The 14826-nt window shown below is 40.6% G+C and overlaps 1 protein-coding gene across 2 annotated transcripts in view; it reads left to right on the top strand.

Annotated features, from left to right (window-relative positions):
* SCFD2 (sec1 family domain containing 2) overlaps positions 1-14826 on the top strand; it is a 160356-nt gene that overhangs the window by 54519 nt on the left and 91011 nt on the right. For both annotated transcript variants that reach the window (XM_015862316.2, XM_015862315.2), the window contains exon 5: positions 9683-9932. In XM_015862316.2, coding sequence (XP_015717802.1) covers positions 9683-9932 — 250 coding nt within the window. The remainder of the gene's footprint in view (positions 1-9682; positions 9933-14826) is intronic.

The following is a 14826-nucleotide window of genomic DNA, read 5'->3' on the forward strand; positions in this document are numbered from 1 at the left end:
TGAACAAAAAGCAGTTAATATAACAATAGTTTAGGACACGTGCAGACTTCATCCTTATGGCTGTTTTCTTCCTTGTTGAAATGACACGGAATGTGCATTTCCCTGGATCTTCTGAGTGAAACTTAAGAAATAATTCCTGCATGAAACAACTAGAAAAAATACATACAAAAGTAACTGAAAACTTCTAAAGTCCTTAAATGTTTGGAATGACATGCATGATTTAAGTGTTTTTGAATATTGGGACCAGATGTCTTGAGCTCCAGTCGGCTCCCTTTGCACAAATGTGCTATCAGGAGGGAGTTGCACTGACTCAGGCGCTTGGCTGAGTGGGAGGGAGATCCCACAGAGGACAGAGCAGGGTTCACTTTTCTGCTCACAGCTGGTGCTGGAGGGGTAGACTGGGAGGAGTTGTGGCAGGAGCCAGCCCTGCAGCCAGAACTCTGCTCATGCAGCTCTTGTAGCTGGCAGTGGGGAACATCCCAATGCCTTCTCACAGAGCAATGAACTGGGGAGAGAGCACTTGGGCCACGTGGATGGAGCATCTTGACAGAACAACAAATGCCAGGCATGCTTTCTAATAGCCAGAAGGTCATATATACCCATGCATAGCCATATCTAACTGCAGGCGTGAGATCAGTGTGAATATCAGCCTTGAGGATTCCTGTTTGGTTAAGGAACTGACAGTATAGCTTATGTGTAGTTCAGTTAAACTTTGCTTGGAAAGACAGAACTGTTAGCCATTTTGTCTGTGCCTGTATTTCTCTTGATGCTTCATATTTGGCATATAATCCACAGTTTTTATGGCTGCTGTTCTTGCACATGTGCAAGGAAAGAAAACGTATGCCCTTACTGAGATGTGTCACTGTTGTTTCTGCCATCCACTGCTCTCCAAATGATGATAGCCTGATAATTAATAGTAGTGGAAAACTGGACAGAATTAGGGCTTTCACTTGATACATTTCGTAGGATGAAGAGATGCAGCTGTGTACTCTAAGCTTGTTTCATTTTTCCCAGTCTGTGAAAGGGAAAGAAAATGTTCTTCCTTGCACAAAGCTTACCATAATGAGCATCCTCCAGTGAAGATGTCCTGTTAGTGAAAGATTCCTTCCACGCACAAAAATGGATTGGGGGACACGTCAGTTATGAACCTAGTCATGCGCGTGACATCTGCCTTTAATCACTGTGAAAGCCTGTGTTCTGTTTAAAGCATAGCAGGCCTTGTACAAGGGCTAGAAAAGTCAGTACTCTATTGTGATAACGTTTGCTGTACTGATTAACAGCCTCGGTGCTCTGCAGTGGACTGATAATCTGCCTTTGTATCTGCGTGTTGCTGTTCTGTCTCCTTCCTGTGCAATGAGTGGGGTGTATTGGCAGAGCACTGGAGTTGTCTCATGCAAAATCTTCCGTGTTTATGTACTTTGCTTTGTGGTTTATGCCATGTATTTTTTGTCTATCTGCATACCGAGGTGTCAAATATTGTGAAGACAGTATAAACCTGTGAATTTAGCTGAAACTGAAATTCCTGTCTGCAAAATGCAATAGTTTGTGATGCAGCTTATGAACTCATATGATCATCTGATGCAAGTTAGTGTTTTATGTGACCGTCAAGTTTCTTGACTTATGATGAGTTTCAGTTCTAACATTTTGGAATTCTAATAAATTCCAACAGTTTCTGGCAGGTATTTTTATTTTGGTGATAGATTTTTACTATGTTTCTTGGTGTATTTATTAAGAAAATGGACAGAATAAAGGGGATGGAGAGGAAGAAGCCAAATCACCTTCAAATGAACCTAAGCAGTAATATGGACTCCAAAATCCTCATCCATTTGGAGTAGATTCATTCTCCCATATTACCTTTGTCCCAGGCAGTCTCATTTTCTCCCTTCTGCTACTAGTGCCCACCACAGGCAGGCCATCACCAGAAGTCTGAGGCTTCCCTGAGGAGTGCCTGGAATGTCTGGAGTTAGACCGAGTAGGAGTGAAAGATGATGTAAAGAACAAAGGGCTGAGAGAGAAGAGGTGCCTCAGAAGGCAAGGATGTGGCATAAGATGGGGTTATTTTGACTGTCAAGCGGTCTCCTTTTATAATTTACTGCCTTGACAACCTTCACAGCATGTCCAGTATTTTAGTATGTATTACCTGATCCTTCCTGCTATTTCAAACTGATTTTTCTCTCACAGCCAACAATTCTTTTCACTGCTATTAAGCGCTGTGCTGAGGAGTTCATGCTTTATTCACCAGATGCATTTAATGCATGTGTTTTATTGTGGTTTCTGCTTGTCTTCTGTTATTTGACCCTACAAAGTCTTTCTGAAATATGGATGCCTTTAGATGATCTCCACAAATTTAAGAACTGAAAAGTCATAGTTTCAGTTTTTTGTTGTTTCTGTTGAACATAGAGAAAAGAGAGCAGGGTTATATGATACTTTCCAAGGCTCAACCATTTTGAGTTTGGAACAGGTGTGTGTTTCTGTATATTTATTAATATTTGATAGAAGTGGTTTTTTTTCCCTCTACACATTTTCCCATATTCCACCTGAACCAGCATAAGAGTTTAGCGGCACAATAACCTTTGGCAGGGAGAACTGTATTTCAGCATGTTGCACAAAGAACTATCTCAGATTAAGTTATTTATTTGGACTGGTTCTTACCAGCTTTGTTTATTGACCCTTGGTACCTCTTCTGGGACAGTGGTCAGTCCCTACCTGCCATCTCAAGTCCACTCATGATTTTTCAGATCTGCTGGATCACCTTCTATTTATTTACTTTTTCCTAGACCAAAGTGATCTGAGGTAGGGGTTCATGTTCTTTTCTTTGTCCAAAGCATCTCTCAAATCCTTTTCAGTAACCATTTTCCAGGAATGAAGCCTCTTCTGCAGATATGTTTTTCAATGATGAACAAGCCGATGCACCCTATCCCCATTTATTTGTTTTCAGGCCTTGTGTATTCTTATCCTTTGTTTTGTACTGGCTGGATGTCTTCTTATTGTTCTCCTTCAAGGTGATGTGTGCTTTAACCTCCTAGAATGTTATGTCGTCCTCATGTCCTTTTCTCAGCATTGAACCCCTACTATCTTCTGACATTTTCCCTGGTATACCAAGGCTATTAAAAACAGGCAATACCAAAAATATGCACGTACACCTGACATGCGTAACACAAAAATCTTTATCTGAAGCATATTTTGTCTTGAGTAGACACATACTGCTTTTTTATTCTTCTGACACAGTTTTTACTGTGCTGATTCATGATTCAATGTTTATACTGAGCCTATCTGTTGAAGCCACCATGGCTAAAAGCTTTTGACTGAGTAGGTTGGAAGCTTTCCATTTCAAGTTTTTGATGAGTCTCTTATGTCAGACATGCAGTGATTTGAGTAAAATTGTCCTTATGCTTGCAGAGTTTTGTCTAATAAAATCCAGACTTATTAAATATCATGGTTTTTTTTCAGCATCCTGTTGCTGCTGAGCCCCCATGAACCCATTAAAATATCTTAACACAGCTGTAGACTATTGGTTTCCAAAGAGAGGCAGGAAAACTGGACTTTATGGTGTAGTGATACATCTCCAGACAGCATAACTCCCTGGGATGAGGTGATTTCTGTGCTGTGGGAGATTAGATATCAGCGTGTTTACCTGAAGCTTTTGTGGTGGCATTTGATTTTTCTTAAAATGTAAAATCTCTGACCAGAAGACCTTGTAAACGTAGTGCTTTCTAAAAGCCTTATGTCGTAAGTTATTATTTTTCTCATCTTTGACTCATCACTGTTTTGTAGTAAATACTCGCATCATAGATAGTTACTCAACAGGTACAAATTGGCCAAGAACGGTTGATATCTATAGTTGTAACTGATAAATGCCAAGTAAGAGTCTGGCAGTATGACAGTGCATTGAAGAAGTCATCCAAAGAGCAGGTGATTATTTATATAATTTTCTTTTATATCTCTTGGCAGACTGAAACTAGTTCATTAAGGCTTTGAGCCAGCGCTGTTGCATGAGGAAGCAATCCAGCCCTTAGGTTTCGTGGCTGGTGTAGCTGTTTCTGTGGCCAAACAACAAACCAAATCTTTTTTAACACAGTCACAGAAACACTTCAGCTGGCAAAAATGGAACAGAATGCTGTGGGCAGAAGACAAGAATGAAAGAGAATTGGGAGAGCATGCAAATTGGATGAATCTGAATCTATGTATTTGGCAGTATGTGCCAGGTTAAAAATAGCTTCTCAAAAGCTTGCTGGTATTATTTTATTTGCTTTTTACTTGTTTACATTACAATTTAAGGCTCTGTCTGCAAGAACTGCCTGGAAATTGTCTCTGCAGTTTTGAGAACATGGGTCCTGAAGCAGTCCATAGGGTGGATGGTAAGGGCAAGAGAGGGGACAGGAAATGGAATTGGCTCTATAGAAACATTTCATTAAGGAACAGAGAAGTCTCTAAGAGAAGTGATAGAGGAGACAAGTTCTTGATGCTTTTTTACTGTACTTCAGAGACCTTAATTCTTTGTGTTACATTGTGGGTTGACTATTCTTAGATCATGCAATAGGAATAAATAAAGAGAAGACAAAGGAAAGACACATTTTTATCAAAACCTATTTAAGTCAAAACAGTATTTGCATGCTAAGATCATATTTACTGATTTATAGTGTCAAATCACCAGTCAGCCATTGGTCATTTTATGAAAGAGAAATAAATGAAAAGGCTGTTTATATGGGATTGGAGAATACGGACATCTTCTCATCAGTATAAGGAATTGTGTGTAATCAAATCTGAACATAATGTGCTCAAACAGCGCACAGTAGTGAGCAGCAGAACATCAGCTTCTGACTTAAGGCCAGCGAGGCACTGAAGGCAATGACTCTTCCTCCTTTGCTTGGCAGCCTCTCTGTTTTTTACTAAGATGATTACTGCTGCAGAGAGCTCTTCCCATTGAAGGATCTGAGCTGTTTTTGCATACCCATGTGATCACTCGATATTGATAGCACTTTTTGCAGCCGGAATATTCACTCCAGTTTGCCTTCATCTGGATGGTAGGGCAGCATGAGCTGCACACCAAAATCCCGAAATATGGGAAGTCAAACCCAGATTAAACATTATGAGTCAGGCACAGCAACATTAGAAAGTTGCTTACCCCACAAATTATGAGCCCTCTTTTCTTAACTAAGTTATCAATACAAGCAGCTTTTACTGAACAGGTCAGACATTTGCGTGAGATCTCAGTGGACTTGTAGGGATGTGAGGTTGAATGGTCTAAGCTTTCCCTCAAAAAACTGTTTTTGAGTGTCAGTTGTATGTGTGGCAAAGCTGGAATATGATGCTAAAGGCTGACTTTGAGGAGCATGGGGCAGTCAGTGAGCCAAGGGCTGAAGAGTTTCCACTGATTCTTCTTCAGGTTTTAACTACATCTGGGCTTTGTTGTTCCTTTTTACTCCAATAAATCCCTTGCTGTTGTGAAGTCCCCCAGTTCACATTCCAAAACGTTCTGTTAACTCATGCGACCTCTAAAGGAATTAAAAATGTTTTGCTTCCTAAAATGATAGCCACTAGAATATTTACATAATGAAGTAGTCTCTGAAGATTTATCTCCTCCTTCCTCTTGGATTTTAAAAGAAAATAAATTCCACTTGCTTGAAGTTGATTTTCGCTTTAATATTTTTAATGATGTGTTGGGGACAGTGGGCTGGATGGGAGGGGATTAGGGTGCCTTGGTTCTCCTCTCAATTCTGTCAGGAATGTGTGTTAATTCATATAAACTCTGACCCTATTCTTCTATTCCTCCTGTTTTCTATTGTGTAAAAGATGTCTAACGATATGTACTGGTTTACATACTTAGGGTTTACTTAATACCTTTCACAGAAATGCAGAGCTGAGTTTATTACGCTTCCTTTTAATTCCTGTTGATCCTTTAAATCGCATTTTAAATGTCAATTTGGAAGCGCAATATCATGTTCACTGTTTAAAACTGAAAAAGAGACTATTATTATTTTTTTTAACTTCACTGTTTTCCTGTCTGCCAAAACTTGAGCCTTTTGCAAAAATCAGCAGATTGACGTCAGTTCATTTACCCTTAGGGACAGTAAATTATTACACGGCTTAAGTTAAAAAATAAATAAGTGAGAAGGGTGGAGGATGGACATGGAAAACAACAGAAATCTATCACAGACTCTCCCTGGATTTTGAAGAGTGTGTGATTATAGCATTAAAATGTCCAAACAATGCAACTGAGCAGAAAGCATTAGAGCTTGGGCCTTAGCTGGCTCTGAATTAAGCAGCATTATTGTTTTTATGCAGCCCTTAGAAAGCTCAGAATTGACCTGTTTTTATTATTTTTATTGGCTCCCTTGATGATAGACAAATGGGGCTAACCTGAGGCCAACATAACCAGCAGGAAATTTGGGTCATGGGTAGTTACATTTTTAAAAGTTGTGTTTCGGGGTTGTTCAATCAGGGTAATTGATTGATTGTTCCATGGTGCAGGGAGCTCCTAAATCATCAGAGGTGGCCAGATAATGACAGTCTGCTGGTGGGTTTTGTTTGAGGCACATTTCTCAGCTCCCTGTGGAGCTGTGCTCTGTGGCGAAGTTGTACGTCCCTTTATTCATATGTGCTCCAATCCAACTGGCCAGTTCATACAAAACAGCCTCTAAACTTGGCAGTTGTATTTGAAGTTCTTTGCAGCACCATTTCCCAGGAGATAAGGGAAAAACATTCCAGAGAAGTTCATACCCCAGAAAGACCCTTATGTACATTCTAAAGTTAACGGCTTATTATAGCTTTTTAATTTCTTTTTCTTTCATTTTTACTTTGAAGATAAAAGGTGGCAATTTTTGCTTTAAGTTGTTGAGTTTTAGCCTTTACTTCAGTAAATCATCCTGAAAGTTTAGACAGAAATCTTTTTTTTTATCATGTATGTTTGAAAGTTTTCCTGAGATGCTGAACACGTGCACTTGCAGGAGCTACCAGGCCCTGAAGCAGGAGCTGTTGATGTCTGGTTTGTGTGGCCATGTACATTCTCAGCGCTCCAAGCATTTGGATTATTACTGCATTGAAGACAACATATCCTTTACAAGAACTTACCTTTAGTATTGTGGTATGCTCTAAGATGGGGTACAGTAGAGGGCTTGTGTGTTGAGGAGGGAGAAAGGGAGCAGATGATGTGCTAACTGATGGCGTTCAGTGCTATGTGTCATAGGGCTCACTGCTACTTAAAAGGTGAATATAGATTATTGTAGATTAAAGGTCGCTGTCTGTTCCAGAGTAATTCCAGATGCAGATTAATCTTCAGTTCTTGAATTTTTAGGAGTGTCACTTCTGAAAAAGAGTGCAGGTAATACTGATTTGAAACATGACTCAACTGAAACGTTGGGACGTTCCTTGCCTTGACTTTAGGGTGAATTTATTTGAATATTATTGGCTGTGGTGCCTACTGTCACGACCAAAGTGTCTAACGTTACTGCAGTAACAACCAAAAATGTTTGTAGACTAGATTCTGTGTGCTATAGGATATTCAGCATTTCCCTTTAAGCTTGAATTGACCCACGTATTTTCTATGGAGCTGTTTGCTGGCTACAGGGTAAAGGGCACAGTGTGGAGGGTGGTGTTGCAGACCTCTGGGATGGGTCTCACTGCTCACTGCTGCTGTGTGGGGACCATGCTGCTCTCTTCCCACATCTCCCTTCCCAAGCAACTGCAGTGTGCTCCTCCTGCTCACCGTGCACTGACCCCACTTCTTATCTCATCCCACTGACAAGCTTCAAGCCATCTCATAGCAGAAACTGAGTGTGTGGACGTTTTATGTGTTGTTGTGTGTGTGCAGTGAGGATGGCAGGTTGTTGATAGTATGCACTGCATAGCTGTGAATGGCAGGGACCTGCACAGTGTGTGTAAACTCCAGCCCTGTCTTATGTATTGTGGGTCATGGGATTCATATCCAAAGTCTCCATTTTACAGACACAGAAAAGCTCTATAAATGCTTCTTCCTCCTCCCACAGAGCAGGGAAGAGGCAAGAGAAAATTTCAGTTCCTGAGGAAATACCAACATACTCACATTTTCATCCTTTTCTCTGCCAGCCTTTGTTTCCTCACAATCACTTTATGACAATCTCTTAGCCTCCTGCTCTCCCTTTCCACGAGACCTTTACCTTTTTGGCTTCACAGCATGAAAGTGCTGTGGGAATTAATCTGACTTACATTGCAAAGAGTGTTTTTTCAGTGGGAATGACCCCTGGAACAGCAGAAGAAACTGTCAAGGGTGCTGTGAAGGAGGAATGAGCACACACAAGGCAGGTGATCACTGCCCTGGAGAAAGACACCCTGTCCTCACTCCTGTCATAAGAAGCCACACTGGTCACTCAAACCACACGCTTCACAGGTGGTTTCTTCTGTTTCTAATTTTCTGGGTTTCTGACCTGAAAGCACAGGGTCAGATTTGCAGATGTGCTGAGAGTTCCCGCTAGCCATTGAAGTCAATGGGAGCTGGGCTTTGAACTCCCTGTTCCAGTACAAAGTCAGGGCCAAGGAGGAGGCCCAGGATTTGGAAGAAGTGTTCAACCTTGGGCTTGTGCCAGTTTAATCCGTTCTGAAAAGACTGTGTTCCAGTTCTCTCAGCTTACCGGTACACGGAGGAGATCTAATCTTTAAAGGCTTTTAAAGTGCTAAGATGCAGCAATTGTGAGTGACAAGGAAAAAACTTGTAGGAAACTAATCAATTTTCTGCCTGAGCAGTGATAAGTCAGCGGGCCATATGGTGACAAGTGAGAGTGCAAATATTGAACAATGTTTCATTAAATAAACACTGCCTATTCTATGTACTGAATGAGACAGGAGTCCACTGGGGAAAAAAAGCTGTGGAACATGCTTAGGGACTTCCTGAAAATATATTAAGGGCACAGATTACTGCTGCACAGGTGGGCCTAATCCTGGATTGCTGTTGATATCAGCTCTATGTCTAAGCAGCATTCCCTCTTGTCGTTGAAATAATGTTATTTCTGTGTATACAGTAAAAATCATCTGCTAAAGCAATCCTCCTTGAAATAGCAGATAGTTTGGGCTGTGTTGCAGACTAAGCTTTGGGGTCTTGTTCTGCCATCCTCTGTCTGCAAGGCACCACAGAAATAGCAGCAGTTCCGAGTGAGCTGGATCCTTTATACAGTGTTCTTCTGTGTCTCTTCCTCTGAATGTTAGTGGTCCTTCTAGACAAACGATCTAATGGCAGCAATATCCAATGCTGTATAGGGAATACAGAGAAATCTGGGCTCTTCCTGCTGACTATTCTCGTACTTTCCCAGAACCCACATCTCTTACACTAGGGATGTTGGAGGATGCATCCCTCACCAGTCCTTTCAATGTACATCTTTAGGCCAATCATTTGAGAATTTCTCCAGTCCCTTTTCGAACGTGTTGACTTGGTCTCCTCAACGTCCTCTATTCGTTCTGTAGTGCAGTGCATGTTGAGCAATAGTTCTACAGTGAGCTTATTCACCATGTCTGTCATTTTGTAAGCATTAGTCATATCCCCTGTTCACTTCTCTCCTTGCCACACTGAGGACTCCTAATGTTTTTAGACTCTCCTTCTAACCCAAATCACTGCAGAAATAATAACTCTTGCAAATGCAGGTACTGGTATGTCCAGTGCTAACTGGTAAGCCCTGTAGGGTCAATTTGACATCATCTCCCTTCTGTTTTGCAGACTATTGGAGAGTCAGAAATGCCCAGCGTGTTGAACCAGTTACTGCCAATGATCAAGTCTTACAGTGAGAGGACGAAAGATGATTATACCTGTGAGGACTTCTTGATCTTGTTGGTGTACATGTATTCTGTGGTTGGAGAGATCAAAAATGGAGAAGAGCTGGACAAAGCTGAGGAAGAAGTGAAGAAGGCTCTAGTCAAGGCAATTTGTGATGAACCAGAGCTGTCTCCCTTGTTGCAGAAAATAACAGGTAAGATTCTGCTTATGTGGTGAAGATTTGGATGGTGTTGGACGTGGGAACTAGGAGGAGCATATAAAAGCAACTCGACTTGCCTGTGGTGCAGAGTATGTGAGTCAGCATGAAGATTTCCTGTAGATTTTTTCCATCTCCGATGTTCATATATGCCAAATACTGACAAGCGGTGCCTGAATAGTGCTGAGTCTGATGAAAGCTCTACAAGTTATTCTTTTTATTTGAGATTGGCTAAGTTTGTATGTTTTTCTAAGGTAATCTTTTCCACAGTTTCTTTCATTGATCAGTGTAAAGTTGACCCTGGGAAGTCAAAATTAATTCTGGAAACGTATTCAGTGAACCACAGTTGTTTTGTGAATGCTAGGAGCTGGTCTGTCTGGCATAAAAGAAGAAATGTGTCTAAAACCAACATTAAGCTTTTTGCTGAAACAACATGAACATTAGCCTTTAAAAATAGCACACTAAGCCTTTTTTTAGGTGAGTGCTCACAGGATAGAAAAGCCCTGGCCTCTTGCTGCCAATGTCATGTGTTAAAAAGAAAAATTGGAAAAAATGTTAAAAAAAAATCATTTAAACGAGTGACCTATGGTTTGAACAAGGCATATCTGAGTAGCGGATGAAATCTCGACTTCCTGCTGTCACTTCTCTCGGTGTTTACTAATAGTGAGCTGGTCATTGACCAGGTCACCTTTGAGATAGGGAGCATACAAATGTAAATCAAAATGTTGTAAGGAGCTTATAATAGAAAGCCATTGCCAAGAATTTGTTCAAGCGAGGAATCTCAAGGGTGTTGGGATTATTTTGCTGTTCGTTATTCTGCTGATATTCCCAGTGGATGCTTCTGCTTCAGAGTGCAGATGTGTTCTGACTGGTCTGTTGTTGCTTTGTTTATAAAATACTGTAAATATTAGAAGATTCTCACTGTAGAATGGGCATTTCAGCCATATTTATATTGTTCTAATGTTTTAATACTCCTCACCACAGTGCCTGCGGTCTATAGCTTTATGTGTTTGGCGGTATTTCATGCTTTTTGTTGACTTTCATTCTCCTGGTTTTCAATATGGACTGCACACCTTATCCACTACGTGGTGTTTCAGTTGCAACTTAATGGTGTTTTCTCAGGTGCGGTCCAACCCCTCCTTCTGAAAAGTTTCTGTTCATATTTTACCCTTCTCCCTGTAATCCTCTGTGTTTTTGATCACCATCTGTCAGTTTCTGTTTGTTGTGCCTAAGAAAAGTGGGAGAATATTTGAAATTCAGAAAACTTCTGTCAAGTGCCAAGGTGAAGCCACATCTCTGTCTATATAGAGGCTTCCCTTGTTGCTTTCCCTGGTGGTCCCAGTTTATGTAGTTGAAAGCACAGAAGGGAATAAAAATACACGCTGTGCTTGTGTTATGTTGCATAATCTATTAATAATTCTATTATTTTATGAATATACTTTTGTGCTTGATTTCCAGTGCGATTATTTCCTGAGTAAAAATTTGAACATCTAAGTGCTCTTGCTCAGCTTCCAAGAAAAGGAACATGGGAATGAATGTTTCAGCACAAAAGTTCTTTGTTTGATGGAATAAAATTAAATGTCTGTTTTTACATAATTGTCTAACTGTTAGAAATGCGTTGTGTGAGGCAAAGCAGTTATCTCCTTTTGTCTTAGTGTTTGTTTTGTTATTTGGGGCATTTGACTATGAACTTCTGAGTTATCACATCTATGATTTGTATGGACTGCTCTGGAAAGTTTAAACATTGGAAGTTATATATTGTAAGTATTCATGGAAAGCTGACCCCAGCCAGCAATCATGCACCCACCTGACCTCTCACTCTTTCTTGGCTTCCCCTCATGCTGTATGGCAAGAGAAAACAGGAAGAACAAAACCATGAAAACTTGTAGGTCAAGGTAAAGACAGTTCAGTAGGTGAAGGAAAGAAAGGAAAAGCAACAAATGAAGCAAAGGCTTCACTTCCCACAGGCAGACTGATGCCCACTCAGTTTCCAAACTGTGGCCAAAACCCTGTCGTCATCTTCTTTCCCCTGTTTTTATTGCTTAACGTGATATTATGTGGTATGAAATATCCCTTTGGCCATCTCAGGCCACCTGAGACAGCTGCATTACTTCTCAGCCTTTTGCTTACTCCATTCTACTTGCTGGGGAGGAAGAGTGGGGAAAGAAGAGAAAGCCTTGACACTGTGCAAACACTGTTCAGCAGCAGCCAAAACATTCATGTGTTATCAATACTGTTTCAGCCATGAATCCAAAACATGGCAGTGTAGGGGCTGCTGAGAAGAAATTTAACTCCATTTCAACCAGACTTACTATGGAATCTTAGTTTGTGGATGGTTTGTTCCAAAGTTAACTTAATAACACAGAGCTAGGTCCTTTCAGTCTTCCATTACTTACGATTTCTGTGTTTAGGAAAACCACATCTGTGCTTTTTGTACAAGTGGGTGATGGTATTACTCGTGCTTGCACAGTTCCTTTGTTTCATCAGCATAAATCTTTTGACTTATGCATAAAAGAAAATAATAATAATAATAATAATTAAAACTTGTTTCTGTGACCAAAATAAGGATTGTCTTGATAGGGAGCTATGAAATGGAATTTCCAGGAATATGCCTTCAGGAGTTTTCAAGCCTTTTCTCATCCAATAGCTTGTTTTCTCAGTAGTGGTGGAATTTGCTGAATTTGTAAATTGCTGTATTTGCTGAACAGAGTAATTGAGAAGACTGACCAAGGAAACATGAGCAGTCTTAGATGTGCTATGAACTACACACCCGAATGTTCCTGTTAGCAGCCACAAGCTGGGCCATTTTCATTAATTCAGTCCAGCTCTGCAAGTCAGCAGCAGTTGCAGATCTGGATTGTTCGTGTTCTGGACATACAGTGTTCTCCCAGCATTTTACTTAGTCAGAAACAAAAGTAAACCTTTGTTGCTCTTAAAATGGTCACTAAAATGAATGGGTGAATTGAACCAAAATCAATTCTAATAACTCTTGCAGTCTCTCATTCATAAGTAGAACTCAGCAAAATGTTCACAGTCTTTTATTTTGAGAGTTCCATCAAGATAAATAAGGGAATAATGTTAAATAGGACTTGACGGGCCAGAAAATGAAGCCAGGGTACTGGGTAGATACAAGATGTGTGCAGTTGGATTGCTTCTCAGCTTCAGGCTCCCAAGTGAGCCTGCAGTTCCTCAGCATTGGCTCTGCTCTCTGCAGCACAGCTGCTCTCACTGAGTAGCTCAAAGGAAAGCAGAGCTGCAGGTTTAAGTTTCAAGCAGCACTAATGATGTATGATTGGATAGTTTTTGTTGTAGCGACAGATAGCAAAAATCATTTTTGCCTTTAGAAAGGCTTACAAAAGTAGTGCTATTTAGGCTGCAAAGCCAAGCACTTCAGAGTTGAGAAATACCAGTAACTCCATTTCCCATGCAACCATAATTTGACTCCTGTGTGTTGTTCACAGTTTCATGATTACATAGTGTATTTTCTATGAGCCATTGCTGCTCCTATTGTATGGACTGAATGCCATGGAGAACCAGAAAGATACAGCTCCAGTTATTCTTCCACATTCAGTGTAAACATTAATGAGTAAGTGACATTCTCCATGAGATATTCAGCAAATGTCCTTCACTGAGTCTAAGTTTGCAATCCATGAAGTTGGCACCCTCAGCTTTTTCTGGCTCATTTTGGAACATAAAGAATGAAAGTGTTACATATGTTTTTAGATACTAGTGTTTACGTTTCCGTGACCAGAGAGGACTTTGTTCTCCGCTTCCTTGTACACCTTCTGCCTGATGTCTCAGCTTCATTTTGGACCTAATGCTCTATTAAAACTGCTTTTTGATACTTGGTCAATTTGAGCTGAAATTAAAAGCCACATCTCAGCTGTGGCTCTGCACTGCTGCCTTTTGCTTTCCTTTTCTTTGCAAAGCATGGGAGGCGTGCAATCTTGACATATACATGTTTGTATCTTCTTTGTGGGTTTTTTTTCTTCTTTATTAAGGTTTTGAGGTCAAGCCATCAGTCAAAATAATAGCTGGGTGTACTTGAGGCATCTTCTATTTCTGTTATACTTGCTAAGTATAAACTTGCTCAACTTGCCTCAGCTTATGCCCCCAGGAAGCGCTCAGTGATGTGGCTGCCTTGCAGAAGAGCTAGTGCCACTGCCCCGAAAGATGCTCAGCAATGCACATAGGCCTGTTTGTACTGTGTCTGTGTTCATGTGACTGGGTTAATATCTGCAGCAGTGGGAAAGAAAGGAATTCTCAGAGAAGTCTGTCTATACGGATAGCTGGACACAACAGATTTCCCTGAGGGAGCCCAGGTTATTGCAGCGCTCCCGAGAACACGCAAAGATGCTGCATTTGCGTGAGCTTCTATTGTGCAAGATGCATAAGCACTTGCCATTTCCTGGCTTTTGAGTGTTAGACTTTTCAGCCTTACTATTGCCCGAACATATGTTTTCTAAAATATAAGCACTGCAACAACGTTTTGCATTTATGTAACACCTTATTTCTTTGAAGCACTAAGAGTATCTTGAAACTGTTAACTAAAATCAAAACACAACACATTAGTGACCCAACCAGACTTAAGAAGACAATTTTTGCATGCATAATAACATAAAAATATGTTTGTGTTGTTGTGTTTGACAGAGCTGTTAAATAATACGTCTTGTGACAGACTATCTTACTGCCTTGGGTAATAACACTGAATGTAACAGTTCCAAGATTTCTCATGGGTGCAATTTACCACAGACATATGTTCTTCATCACTGTTTCTAGCAGAATGTTCCAAATCGGAGGGGAAAAAGAATAGACCAAAACAGAATGGAATAATGATGCTTCTCAACAGAAGGGGTGTTTTGGGGGGGGTAGGAGGGGGTGTCTTATTAGC

The sequence above is a fragment of the Coturnix japonica genome, chromosome 4, assembly GCF_001577835.2.
Source record: "Coturnix japonica isolate 7356 chromosome 4, Coturnix japonica 2.1, whole genome shotgun sequence".
Classification (NCBI taxonomy): Eukaryota; Metazoa; Chordata; class Aves; order Galliformes; family Phasianidae; genus Coturnix; species Coturnix japonica.